This window comes from Epinephelus lanceolatus, chromosome 2 (genome assembly GCF_041903045.1).
Source record: "Epinephelus lanceolatus isolate andai-2023 chromosome 2, ASM4190304v1, whole genome shotgun sequence".
NCBI classification, from domain to species: domain Eukaryota; kingdom Metazoa; phylum Chordata; class Actinopteri; order Perciformes; family Serranidae; genus Epinephelus; species Epinephelus lanceolatus.
The window spans coordinates 30,804,142-30,818,391 of record NC_135735.1 but is presented as its reverse complement, the minus strand read 5'-3'; the positions used below and the strand labels follow the sequence as shown (position 1 = coordinate 30,818,391).

At 41.3% G+C, this 14,250-nt stretch overlaps 1 protein-coding gene across 4 annotated transcripts in view; it reads right to left on the bottom strand.

The window, feature by feature from the left end:
- Window positions 1–5,224: 5,224 nt before the first annotated feature.
- furina (furin (paired basic amino acid cleaving enzyme) a) overlaps window positions 5,225–14,250 on the bottom strand; it is a 101,342-nt gene continuing 92,316 nt past the window's right edge. For all 4 annotated transcript variants that reach the window (XM_033623006.2, XM_033624667.2, XM_033623804.2 and 1 more), the window contains exons 13-16: window positions 10,383–10,562; window positions 10,172–10,296; window positions 8,124–8,246; window positions 5,225–6,974 (exon numbers count right to left, since the gene is read on the bottom strand). In XM_033623006.2, coding sequence (XP_033478897.1) covers window positions 6,367–6,974; window positions 8,124–8,246; window positions 10,172–10,296; window positions 10,383–10,562 — 1,036 coding nt within the window. In that variant the 3' untranslated portion in view covers window positions 5,225–6,366. The remainder of the gene's footprint in view (window positions 6,975–8,123; window positions 8,247–10,171; window positions 10,297–10,382; window positions 10,563–14,250) is intronic.

Genomic DNA, 14,250 nt, shown 5'->3' with positions numbered 1-14,250 from the left:
ACAATTTTGAGGTACTTGTACGTTCCATTTTCTGCTGCTGTGTTTTACCACATTTCAGAGGGAGATGTTGTACTTTTACTTTACTTTTATTCTATAACTTTAGCTACTAGTTGCTTTGGAGATTCTGATTAATAATACAAACTATAATTAACAAATAAATTCTGTATTATTATAGACTAAAATAAGACTATAGGACTTGAGGACTAAAATTATTTGATGAGTTGACTTTGTGCACTGAACAACTGCATCATATGTTTTTGTAGACAATGCAAAATCTTAATCTGTGACTTCAAGTGTCAAATACATGTAGTGGAGTAAAGTACATGTGCCCTAACATTGTAAGAGACTTGTACTTGAGTAAATGTACTCAGCTACTTCCCATCTTTGTCTGGGGACAAAATTTCATGCCAATCCATCAAACAGTTATCAAGATATTTCTGTTTGGACAGACTGACAGTCAGACAGACATTGCTATCTCTGGTGCAGTACCACTGGCATTGCTAAAAACAGCAGTTTCTGCTCGGAGCCTCATGTCATGTTTCCATCACAGGAGTCATTTTTCATCTAAACCTCTCAGAAGAATATATCTAGAAAACTGAGTCAAATAATCTCAGTATTTTACAAAAATGTTCAGATGAAAGAAAAGTAATTGAATACTTCTACTGATACTACTACTACTACTAATTATAATAATAGTAATTTGTGTAGCATAACGCCCACTACCTTAGGAGCCACTGGACAATGTACTAACTACTTAAGAAGTAGTTAAAATGAGCTCCACCTAAACAGCTACAACAATATCATGCTGTTTCCACAGTGATGCATCAGTATTAACACTCCAATAATGTAATATGTGGTGTGTTATATGAATCTCAGGGGCCAATGTTGTGCAGGATGAGCACCTTTTCTTTTCATTCTTGATGTTTGTTTTGCTAAAAAAATACTTTCTGAATGGGATTTGCTTGTTACAGAGTATTTTTATATCATTGTTCTCGTCCTTTCACTCAAAGAAATACTAAGTGCTATATCGTAGGCAATGGGACTTGCTTGAGTTTCTTGAGGATATTTCACCTTATCTAAGAGACTTCTTCAGGTCTGAACTGATGAAGCCATGATGATTACCATGACCTGCATGACTGAGAACCTTCACCAACACTGTAAGAAATATTTCACCTACAAAATTACCATCTGTAAATAAATTAGTCAGCCATGTTACCTTGAATTTGTGAAGAAAATTTTGTATTATTGCATGCTTCCACAGGAAACAGCAAACATATTGATGGATTGGGAACCATGTTTAACAACAGCAAAACTATATCAAAACTCTCACACAACTCATGCCGTATAATCTAAGTGTCATTTATCCAGTCGTATGCTGAGTACCTCCTATGAACATGCATTTTCATGAAGAAAAACCCCTTTAGTATTCCAAACTGAACTGATAGTGAAACTCATCTTTTGTCTAGTCAAAGCCAGACTCCTATACTGAGGTTTTTAGCTAAAATGTTTGGGAAGTACAGAGTGTACAGCTGGATAAGTGACACTTGGGTTATACCGCACGAGTTATGAGAGAGTTTAGATATAGTTTTGCTGTTGTTAAATGTGGTACCCAATCAATAAGCCAATATGTTTGCTGTTTTCTGTGAAGGCATGCAAGAATAAAAAAGTTTTCTACACAAATTCAAGGTAACACGGCATGACTGATAAATTAATGGTCTTTTTCTTTAATGAAGACAGCTGAGTACCACTCTGCTGTTTTCATACACCAACCTACATCAACTCATGTTCACTTGAAGGACATTTAAGTTAATAAAAACACATTCAAATTTGCATAGATCTTTATTTTTAGTAGAATCTATAATTGACATCAATTAAATAAAAAGGAGAAAAACAAGAGCAAAAAAATCTTTAAATTACAAGAAAATTACACTGCACCATTCATATAGTACAAAAATAGGCCTTATTTTAGAGTTATGTCCCATGTAAGATAGTCATTCTTGTACATTATTCATAGGTCACAAATCTGTAAGGTACTGTGTGCAGCCACAGGCCAGGAACCTCATGAAGAGGCGGTGGGAGGTCAACAGAGACGTCTGAGGCTGCTCCACTAACCGGCCCCCGCTCCCCCATGACAAAGTGTTTCATTTATACTTAAACAAGCATGTGCACACATGGACGCACGTAGATCTGATTCAGCCCTTAAGTTAATGGAGATGGGATACATTCTACCTCCTCCCTCCACAGCTGCTGAACATACAGGGTGTCCCCGCAGATCTTCCAAAATAAACAAAACAAAAAAAAAAAGCAGAGATGACAGAATGACGTCAACAAAACACTTTGAACACATGTGAAGGGGGTCGATGGACTGTGACAACCTGAAAGCAACACGTCGTTACACTAAACAGACAGCATTAAAATGATTGTCTTTGGTTATGCCAAAGATATTGCTCCTATTAACTCCATCCGACTTCATATTGATCACTTCAGACTACATCCTAAGGCAGGACTGAAGCAACATCGAGCTCCACGTGAAATAAATCAGCTGTATAAAGAAAAAAGCCTCCGTCATTCCCATGAGCGAGTCTCTTCTTTATAGCCAGAGGAGACAATTTGCAACAAGCAGCCAGATTTCTGTTTTGTTTTTTTTTTTGTAACATTCCTGTTACTTTCTACATTAAAAGGCTTCACACTTTAGTGCCGGTGAAGTGGCAGCCTTATCATGATGAGCTGCTTTCTGGCACAATTAGAGAACCTCTTCTTTTTTTAGTGTGTAGTTTCCATCACATTCTCGCAGTGAAAGAAGTGAGCTGGCTGCTAATGGTATTTCAGCAGCTCCCTGTGCTTTGGAAGCACGAGCTACTTAATGCTGCCCGCATTCATGATTTTCTTAAAAGTTGAACACTTGAATGCACAAAGCTCTGAGTTCATCAGTTTAAAGTTTTCTGAGTTTTCAAGCTGTAGTGAATACAACATCAAGCTAAGATGAATAAATCATTTTGTGTGTGTGCACTGAGGGGCCACGGAAACTTGTCTGTACACCCACAAAGCGTTGCACTTGAGGAGAAACTTTATTCTTTCTGGAAGCAGTATTTGTCTTTTGTAAGGGAAGATGCTCGATAGATAATGTTGATGAGTCTGAGCATCAATAGTGATTGCAACAAATTGGTTCTTCTTTAGAAGGAAACGCTCAGCATCCAGAGTTCAGGAAATAGTATAGGGAAGAAAATTTGGGTGCTGCATTTGCCCATTATCTGTTGTTTGCACACTTTGCACTAAGCTGGGCAAGTCAATAAGATTTTGTGGCTGAAGTCTGAGGCTGTAGTTATTACATTTTTAAATTAGCACCCGCCTTAAACTGGGGCTAATTGAAGACTTAAATGGCAGTAGGCACTAATGTGCATCACACAAAGCGATGCAGCACACACTCGTTATTCTGCAGCCACATTAGCTTTGTTCCTTTCCAGGGCACTTTCTCTAAATCCACGTTCTCGGGTTGGTTTCCAATCCAGTTTAGTGCTTCCTGGCTGAAACTGCAGCGATAAGCCAAATGTGCTACACCTGCACTTGCCATCTGAGATGAATTAGGCTTCCTGGCTCGGTGCTGTGTCTGCGAGCGTACATACCAATCTCTCTCCATCCTTTTGAACAGGATGTTTGGAAGGTTCTGGTTTAAAACTCTTTATTCACTAATGGGTTTTTTTTCTTCCTGGACAATTTGCAATTTAAATCACACGCAGCTCTAAATATTTATGAATAATACCTTCTGAGAAAGCTTTTCCAAACACAACTGGTTAAATTTAATTTGATTAGTTTTGTGTGCTTGTGCACCTTCTCGCCCTAAAACAAGGAGATGATTTGATTGTCAGTGACGTGAACTTAGGAACAAATAGGTCTTCACCCTAGATGGAGCCGCCTGGGTAGAAACAGTGGAATGAGACATGAGGCAAATCAACACCCCTAACAATTTCAAGTTGATTTAGCACTTAAACACTGGCCAACAAGATCTATGGACAATCCTTCTACCCATTCTATTTTCAATAACAGGTTTTAAAGCCCAGGTGTGACTGCCCATGAATGCTGATCCTAAAGGCAATAAATTTTAGGAGATATAGGAGTTTCAGTGGACTAGAATTTACACAGCAGCTTTACAGTTTCTGAATCGCAATTGCTTGTTTCTCTTCTAAAACATAAATTTGACTCAAATGCCTATTCTCCTAAATCTTTTTTCGACAAGCGTTTTCATATCTGACCTACATATAATTTGACCTCTATAATCATTTAACAGCTCGTCTGACGGCGTTTGAAACCTTGCTGAATGATATGAGAGGTAGATTAATAAAAAGGATGAGCAGCTGCAGTTTTGTATGCATGTCATCACCATGACAACCCTCTCTCAGCAAGCTCCACCGTTTTGTACTGGAAATGAAAAAAAAAAACCAACAACACAATCATAATTTCAGCATAGTAGAAAAAGGAGATCAATGGATTCAAAATGGCTACACTGGGTTAAATCATGAGATGCACATTTTTCAATGATAGCCAGCCCGAAAAAAAGGAATCACTTTAAAACAATCTTCCCTAAAGGTATGATTAAAATCTCTCAGAATAAATAGTTGCTGCAGTATCATTCAGAATATAATTAATTGGCAAGTACGCTGAAGAGATAATCTGAAATTCAGATTAGACGAAGACTGGAGGGTGAGTGCAGAGACACTGATGAGATGTGGAGTCTCTACGCGGGACTTCTAAACAGCATTCAAGATTTAAAGAGAGCAGAGAGGCGAAATAGGAAAGGAAACCTTCACTTCAGAGGGCCGATAAACATTCTTCGACCTCATAAGCAGAAAAATTACTCACACACACACACACACACACACACACACACACACACACACACACAAACAAAGTTTTAGTCATTATGATATGAGGTGTGTCTAATGTACATTTGTAGTGCTAATGTGCTCAGACAAAAGGGAAAGCCTTGATGTATTGTTAACTGCGTCTGCTCTGTCAATGAATCAATCACAGGTAACTCAACACCTGCCAGCTGCTTTAGAGAAGCTCTTGTGCTCTACAGTCACATATTGTTCTGGGTCCCATCAGCACTTCAGCTGCTTCTCTCTCAGCCCCGGGATGTGCACACATCAAACATAGAAATTAAATATCCCTGGAAGGGACTGTGCCTCAGGGTTGATTGAGTAGCCTGTGTGTGTTTTTTTCTTTCTTTCTTTTAATTCATATTACTTTTTTGATATCCTTCCATGTAATGGTTGGGGAGGTTATGAGCGCAGGAGAATTTATAGTCTCCAAAACCGGGATAAATTGAGTCCATCTTGAATCCCAAAAGGCTGGAGGAAGCTTTGCTGGTTGTGTGACTCACATTTTGTTCTGCCAGAGCTGAGAGAGATCCAGACTGTGTGTACAATAGGAGAACTAAAGCCCCCCTCACACCTAGAATAATAACCATACAGATAAAATAAAGACTGTGTGAAAGATGGATTTTGTTTTAAGTAAATACAAAACGCTGTCTCATCATAAAGAGAGACGACTCAGACAGTCTGTTTTGTTTGTCTGACTGGTGACATGTCATTACAAACCATTAGAGTCTGGACATTTCCTTGACAACTATTATGCTTCTGATTTGTGCGTTTTTAAATTACGCTGTGATTCCCGACAGATAAATGGTGCTTTTGTGAACATTTTGGATGTTGATGTCACTAAACGACACTTCAGAGAGAATCAATGTTTCCAAATCGGATTTCATGCTTTGTAATACAATTTTTTTGTTATCACTTTTAAGTTTAAGTATTAAATGTGACAGGAGCGGCTTTAGCTTCTCTATAAAGGGCAGTACACTATTCATCAGATTAACACGCTCACATTCACACAGACACACAGACACACACACTCTACTCCTCACATTCAACAATCTCATCTGGCTACTGCACTGAGACTGATGGAAAGAAAGAGGAAAAGAAAGAAAAGAAATAATAATAATTTGTTTACTGTAACAAAGAGGAGCTGGAGCTGAAGAGGAAAATGGACTCCGCACAGACAAACACTGTTAGTGATTGAGGGCAAAAGGAGGGAGAGAGCCAGTTTAATAGAAAAGCGCCCAAGTGTGAACAGAGCAAAGCTCGGGCCATCCTGAGCTCTGAGAGACAGCGGCTTCCCATCAGGACTCCCACAGCAAATCCCGAAGCAGGACTCAGATGAGAACCCGGTAAGACAGAGACAGGAAAAAAAGGATGAGAGATAAAACCAGAAAAGACTGTGAGAGGGCAGTTACCACAGCCCTGATTTATCAGACAAATGAGGGTGAGAAGACTTTAAAAGCAGGAGAGAGGGAGGGATGTGGGGGAGGCATTAAAGAGCACTTTGTGTTTTGATAAAGGCAGTCCTCTCATTTTGGACGTCAAACTCTTCGTTATCAGAGTCTGTATTTACCCCATCATCCCCCCACACTGTCGGGATGCCGCGGTACGACACCACCCTATTTCCCCCTAGGCTGAAACTGCCCCCGAGGCCGCCGCCAGCCTCCAGAGAGGGCAGCTTGATGAGTGCGCCTGAGCGCAGCTGCAGCAGCAGGAAGATGCCAGCGAAGGTGGCAATGATGGCTATGCAGCTGAGTACGGCGATGGTGATGGGCAGCCGGGAGCTGAGCTGGAGCTGCATTCCCTGGTTCCCCGGGCCCACCATGAAGCTGCCAGGGGACTCGCGCATGTACTGGTTCAGGTGCAGGCACGTGCTAGAGATGGGGTCCAGGGAGCTGTGAGGGGGGCAGCTCAGACAGGCCTGAGGGCTGAGGCTGCTGCAGGTCAGGCAGGGCGGTGGGCAGGGCAGGCAGGCTGGGACGGAAGCTGGTGGTATAGAGTTTCCCACTGTGTAGTTGACGGGCTGGGAGCCCACTGAGAAGCCTGAAGGACATTCTTTCACACAGCCCTGCTGAAAGAGGTAGTAGCCGGTGTCGCACTCTGTAACACAGAGAAACAAAACTGTAGCACAAAGCGTGTACCTTTTCATATGAGTCAGATCACTCAAAAACAGAACCAAGATTCCCGCCCAGACAGTCGAGGCTCAGAGGACACACGTCAACACACTAAAGCACCTTGTGTCAAACATTTCTGTGTTCATGCACCAGTGAGGTCGCTTGGTATCTTGGAAAATGCGGGACAAAGTTTCGAGGCATTTTGCTTTCACGTCACCATTTTCACTTTTAGAGCTGCTTTCGCTTACTAAGAAAACTGATGACGAAAAAAAGATTTGCAATTTATATGCTGAGTGCAGCATGTTTAAGTCAACAGAGCTGTTTCCATATGCAGCAGGTCCAGATGCAGGCCATTGCCTATAATGGCAATTAACAGACTGTGGGTGCTGGGGGTAACAGTGCTGAAAAGAGGAGTGTGAGCCAACAGAAGGAGGGGAATCTAATTTACTGCAGGGTCTTGTCAACTTCTACGGAAACAGAGAAGACTAGAGTTGTGAGCCCCGAGTCAGACAGCATCAATTAACACATGATACATGATAATCATATGATACGATGATCAAATATATGATAATTAAATTCAGTTCCCCTTCTAATGACTGTGTATGATCTCATCTGTCTGTGTGTAAGTACCTCTGACAGCCTGTAGGGGTCAGAATGTCACTGTTTCAGAGAACATGTAGGTGGACTTCACACTGTGTTGGGTGCTCAGTCAGTGGTATCTCGAGACCTTGCCTATAGCAGTATTTGGATTAGGTATGAGAAGGCAGTATGGACGTCATTAAATTTAAATGAGGTTATTAAAAAGGGACCTGCAGTAAAATTTCATTTGATCTCATCAGAAGTTAGATCTTCATTTCAAATTGACACTGAGGCTCTGTAACAGCGTGACATTCGCAGGAAGAGTTTGAATAAGGTAATTGTGTGACTTTCAGATGAGTCTGCCCTCAGCTGACGTGGAGACATGCAATGCAAACGGAGGCAGCTGAGCACACATGGGATATTTCATCCTGTTCACCTCGCCCGCTACTTCACGTCACATCTCAACATGACTCAGTAATTACACAATCTCCCCTCGGCTGTTGTGGCAGTAACTTCCTGCGCCGAACAAACTGGGGACAAGAGATACCAGTCTTACCAATGCATATCTGCCTCAGGTCCAAGGTCTTGCAGTTGTCATTGCCAGGCTGAGCCTTGTCAGAGGAGCTGGAAGTTGCTGAGCCGGTGCCGTACAGCACCAGGACGAACTGGGTCAGAGTGCCTGAGTGGAGAGATGAAGGAGATAGAAAGACTGAAATTAAGCGGGAGACAAAGTGGGCCTGTCAGAAACAGTGAGGCTCTGGCACTCCCTGGGGTGGAATTGGTAAATGTATCCTCCTCTCACTGTAAAGTAGACTCTTGGATTTTCTGCATAAAGTGACAGAAAATGACTCGTTGAAATGAGCCGCAATTTAAAGACAGCATGATTTCACTCCGTGCCTAATATGAGTGTTATAAAGTGCACATCTCTAAAAGAAGCACTCAAGTGTGGGGACTTGTGAGAGGTTCCACTTTAGTAAATCACTTCTTGCTGAGAAGGGAGGTGTGAGGCATTTATCAAGATCTGTTTTCTGGGGTTTCCTTGGCTTCTGAATACTGTGCTGTGGGTGGACCTGATAAGTCCAGATGCAGACGGTCGTTGGTGGATGATCCAAGTGCAAACAGAGAGAGTGCAGTATTCACACCACTGCTTTATCACGCTCCCTGCTATAAGAAAACTGATTGCTGCAGAGCTGCACAGAGTCAGCTTCACAGCGCCTATAACGAGAACAAAAGCCCAGACATTTTGGAGACAGGAGCCACACTTGATCTCTAATCTACTGGCACTGAATACTTAACCCTTGTGCTAGACTCAACAGATTAATGCATGTGTTGAATAACATTAATGTGAGAACATTCTGGTGGCCTAGTTGTTAAGACACATAGCACATGACCACAACACCCTGTGTTCAAATTTAAATGCCCTTGTTTCCTGTTTGTATCTGTGTTGTCAAGATAGATATAAAGTCTCTTAAAATTACTGTTAATATTGTAACATTACATTACATACCATGAAGGTTTTTTTCCCCAAGATTTCAACATAATAATGTCATTAACTGTGCATATAAGAATCAGAATTGAGTATTCTGTTTTATGTCTTTTTTATAGCCAATTATGTTCTTACTAGGCCTGGGCGTTATCTTTTCTTTCATACCTTCCTGTCATTTCACCATGGCATAAGGTATATGATATGTGCAAAAAAAAAAGTATTAAAAGCTGAGCTGCTGGTGATAGAAGTCATTGTAGCATGTATGACATTTTCTAATATACAATTAGCCTCCTGAGAAAGGTCTTGCTGGGTTTAAATACTTATGTCCCATTGAATATGGAATAGAGAGAAAATAAGTGCCCTGCTCGCTGAAGGGCCCAATGAGACTTGTTGCTGCAGCGAATGCCAACACATGAGTGGGCTGAATGAGGATGAAGTGTTGAATAAAATGATGTGGCAAATACACTGCTTCTGTAGTTGGAAAGAATTATCTCAAGATAAAGCTGTATGTGGCAATATTCCCAAACGAGGACGAAGGATTTTTCTTTTGTAGTAGTCCCGAGACGTTATCCTCATCACTTGCATGCGCCATCTGTCTTAGCCCAGGTCCTTGTTCCACCAGTAGATACTGACCTCTGGTGGTGCAAACTGTGCACTACACCCAAGCCTAGTACTTTCTACTTCTTTTTTTATTTGTTTTGGGGGTTCTTTGTTTTTTGTTGTGCTTTTTTTAACTCATGATTAATAAAATGTTCAATCTTTCGCTCAATTGACCACAAGTTAACTGACAGTTTTTTTTAATCATTGAAGTCATTTTATCAAGCAGTTCCAGCCTCTCAATTGTGGGGATTTACTGCTTTTCCTTTTTCAGTATAATTTTAAATAGAATATTTTTGGGTCTGTGAGGATGAGGATGTCTCTCGAGATTTGTGATGGGCATCTTTTGCTGTTTATTTTAAATTTTGATGAAATAACAGTGTCAAAAAATTGAATCAATAGGGAAAATGATCATTAGTTGCAACCCTATTTTAAATATGGCCAAAATAGAGAAAAATTTGGAAAGCACCATTTTTTGGAATGTTCATTTCTTGGATTTATTCACAACAAAGATGTTTTACCATAGTCGCTGGCACCGGCTACATTCTCAATCTCCAGCGTCCACGCCCCGGTGGGGTTCTCATCCCAGGAGTGGGTGGTCATGAAAGCCCAGTCATTAAACCCCTCTGATGAATAGTCATGAGGCCTGCAGGAAAAAACACAAGCAAGGAGTATTAACAGTTTGTGTTTACCAGCTTGTGCTGTATTGTCTGCATACTTGTGTGTTTGTACCTGGGGTGGAGCAGAGTGGAGCGTGTGCCGGCAGGACTAATGAGGTGGATCGCCAGGTTTCCCCTGCGGTTGTAGGACAGGGTGAGCCGGGCCTGGACGTGCTCTAATGAGGTCACGTGACTGTCTGTCCCAAAGCAGGCGTCAACGCTCTTGTTTATCGACAAATGGCTGCCGATGTTGCTGTCGAACATAAGAAAGAATGTAGGAAGAAGACACATGAGGACAAAGGTAGACCTTACTTATGGGCTGTGTGCCGCCGAAATCATTACTGGGTCGTTCTGAGCTTGGGATAAGCTACTCTCCAGATAACTGTGAGTGTGACATTTGGCTCCCGGCCAGTGTGAAAGCCTGTGAAGGGTGAAGAGTTTGTGGCCTTGAACAGGATTAGCGTCTCACAACCTGTAGCCCCAGTGTCCTCTGTGGAAAAAGCGCCTCTTTTTTACTCTCTCGCTTAGGAGATTACACGCATCCACAACAACTCAGAGGAGGAGGGGGACGATTACGTTTTTAAGTGATACAAGGTGATCACTAAACTATCACGTTGCTTTAAGACAAAGTCTCTCCAAGTTCAGTCTGATACATTTTTTATGATGTATTAAAGAACTACATAAATGCCTCTGACCTTTGTAGCAGCATCACATGGGAACAGTCCAAAAGGCTAATTTAGACCACTTTTCTAGCTGCCAATGAGCCATATAGTGACTGTCCACATTATTACTGGGATGCAAACTGGAAGCAATGCAGCACTTCAACATTTGCTTGTTGGGGCTACTGCAACATGTATTTTGTGGTGTTTGGAGGTAGAGTCAGAAAACATGAGGGAGGAAATGGAAATTTATACAAATGGCTGCTGAAGTTGATTTATCATTGCCATTTAACCACTGCGACACAGGCATGTGTGATTTAAGGTAACGGAGAAGCAAAATGTGTGGTGTTGTTGTAGGTACGGCATTTGCTTTTACAAGCACACAGAGGCAAAACAGAGGGAGGGGTATGCTACAAACCTGTGGAAAATCAACAAGTAAATGAGAAAAAGACAGACGGAAAGAAAGCTACATTTCAGTAGCAGCTACAGGTGAAAATCACAGCAGTGAGGACTATGAACACTATTGCTGAAAATTAAAATATGTCTGAAAATTAACATAAGATTTCTCTGTTCAGCATCACTGAAGCACAACACAAATGGTATAATTCTATTTTTTAGTTGCCTTCTGCTTAAATGTGTTTCCCCGCTGGCATTAGCAGCTCACAGCAGATCTGGTCCATTGCATTATGAGACATCTACCAATTACATACTTACCACATATTGGAAATCCTTTATTAAACTATTTTTAAATTAAATCTGTTTACAGCAATAATCCTGGGGAGACACAAATATGTATTTAAATCCTGTGTTTAAAAAGCTTTGCAGAACCACCAACAAATATTCAGGGAGGCAGCCAAACCAGTTGTTATCCATTTGGTGGTTAGCACGCTTCAGAGTGTTTCTAAATCATAAATCTTTTTAAAAAGCTTTGTCGTGCCAAACTCCAGTTTGCAGTATTACAAAATGTAATAGTCCTGGTTTCAGGGTGTCTACAGATATAAGACATTTAGATTTAATGCTTTTAAAGATAACTTAATGCCAAATTAAAGACTGATTTTTGTACAAATCATCATTTTCTTATTCAAGCTTTGCCAGTAAGTATGAAAGTAAGTAGTATATATTTAGTCCCGTACTGAGGGAGGTTTTACGTAGCAATCTGGTTATTGGAATGATTTACATTTTGCCAACAGCCATATGGAAGTATAAAGTAAAAAGTATTAGGGTCAGTGGTAGATTTAAAGATTTGTACAATCACAAATGTGGACTTTCATGCAGAAGAGCTTGACTCATTTTGACAAAAAACAATTTAAAGATGGATAAATAAAATTAGATAAAATACCCATGGCAATTAAGACTTCACAAATATAAAGTCTTTTATTGTCTGCATGCAGCAATGTGAGGAGGCTCCCGGGTATCTGAAGGTTGAGATACTGTCAGATGAGGACCTTGTGGATGTTCAGACTACAATGTTAAACAGATCTGTATGATGTTGATGATAACCCTAACCCTAACCAGTCATGCAGTCAGTAGAGTCTCAGCATCAGTTACAGTTATGACTGAGCTACAGCAGCACGGCAAGCAGCATTAGCAGCGTCCCAGTACATAGCATTAGCAGCCGGCTCCTCCTCAGCTGTATCCCGGCAGCAGCGTTAGCAGCAGAGAAGCCGGACTTGCTCGAACGGTCCGCTGGAAAACTGAAGATCAAGTATGCGGCGACGCGGCCCTGCCACGGCAGCCGCCTGTGGGCAAACAAATCAGTCTCCAGCGTGCCACTGTCCAGCAACCTCGAATCTGTAGGGGAGCGGGGGCGGACATGACTCGCGGCAGTATTTTGAATTTGAGTGCAGTAACCGTTTTGGCCACATTCTTAAATACAGCGCCTTTAAGTTTGTTCCTCTTTCAAAAGTCTAGCATTCCAAAGTGTGCATGCAAATCTGGGTGACTATCACATTCAATGCTGATGTACACACGAAATCTCTCTGATGCCTATTAGAAACAAAACCTGTACGCTCATTTATTTGGTTAGAGACACGCTTACAGAAGCTTTCCTGTACAGACTTCAGGCTTAAAGGCAAAATCCATTTTCCAAATGTAAACACAAGGTTAGGCCAAACAATACAATTCAACTCAACGATCTGCAACTCTGAAATCCATGGACAAATCTCTCTATACACAGAACAACAAGAAACTTAAAACTCCAGAATTATTCATTCATCATCTAACTGCTGTCATTATGCTCCTAATGACACAGTATTGTAGTTGTCCCAGGAAATGTGTCCCTTTTGATGACACTGTCATGATTCCGTTAGATGTAATCACTGTATATAATTGACAGTGAGAAAGACACTGAACCCCTACCTGCCGACTTATTTCAAGTCACTCTGGATAAGTGAGTCAGCTAAACACCTAAAATGTAAATCGAATAACCTGCCTTGACTGCTGCTCCCAGACGCTCAAACCATCTGCTCTGAGCATCTCATAGCTGCAGTAAAAGAGAGAGAAACCTCAAACCCAGCGAGGGAAGTGACAGGGAGCGCATAATGAAGAGGAGATGTCAGGCTGTTTAGACTGTGACACCAGGAAGAGAAGGAGTAAAATGGCTGAGGAGAAATTTAGCGTCTTAACAGCAAAAGCAACACATGAATTGACAAATTATTATTTCTCTTTTAAATGCTCCCCCTCGAGCCGAGCTGAGTGCCTGTCGCAAACACACACATAACACACACACACAACGACACGGAGCATTTCACCGGGCGCACAGAGCCGAGCTGCAGATGAAGACATAACGTGTCACTGCAGCAAAGCATGACGGCTCAGTTATTCCTTCTTCCTCACCTGCGTTCTGATATGGACCAGTTTAATGTCAGTTTCTTTTATGGCTCACTGTGGCTCAAACATCATGGTGCTTAAATCACACGCTGAGTTTATGTCAAAACAATGTGCATAACAGTGTATTTATGGTGCATCTGTTCCTCTATTTCTTGTTATAGCACACTGAGTACCATTATTCTATCGGCTCTATTTATCTTTCAGATCACATTCATCACTTTATATTTCATCAGTTGCATCATGCGTTTCTGTAAGATGGTTATTTACCTCTGTGCTCTATGTGCTGCAGCTATCTAAGCCAGGTTACTACTGTCAAGCTAGTTTTTTGTCAGGGAGGAACTTTTCTGGTAAAAGGGGTATACAGTGATTAAGTTATGCACTTCCATAAAGTTGGGAGACACACGAGACGGATTAAGACAGTTTTAGAAAGCGTCCTCCAGAGCCACAGATGAC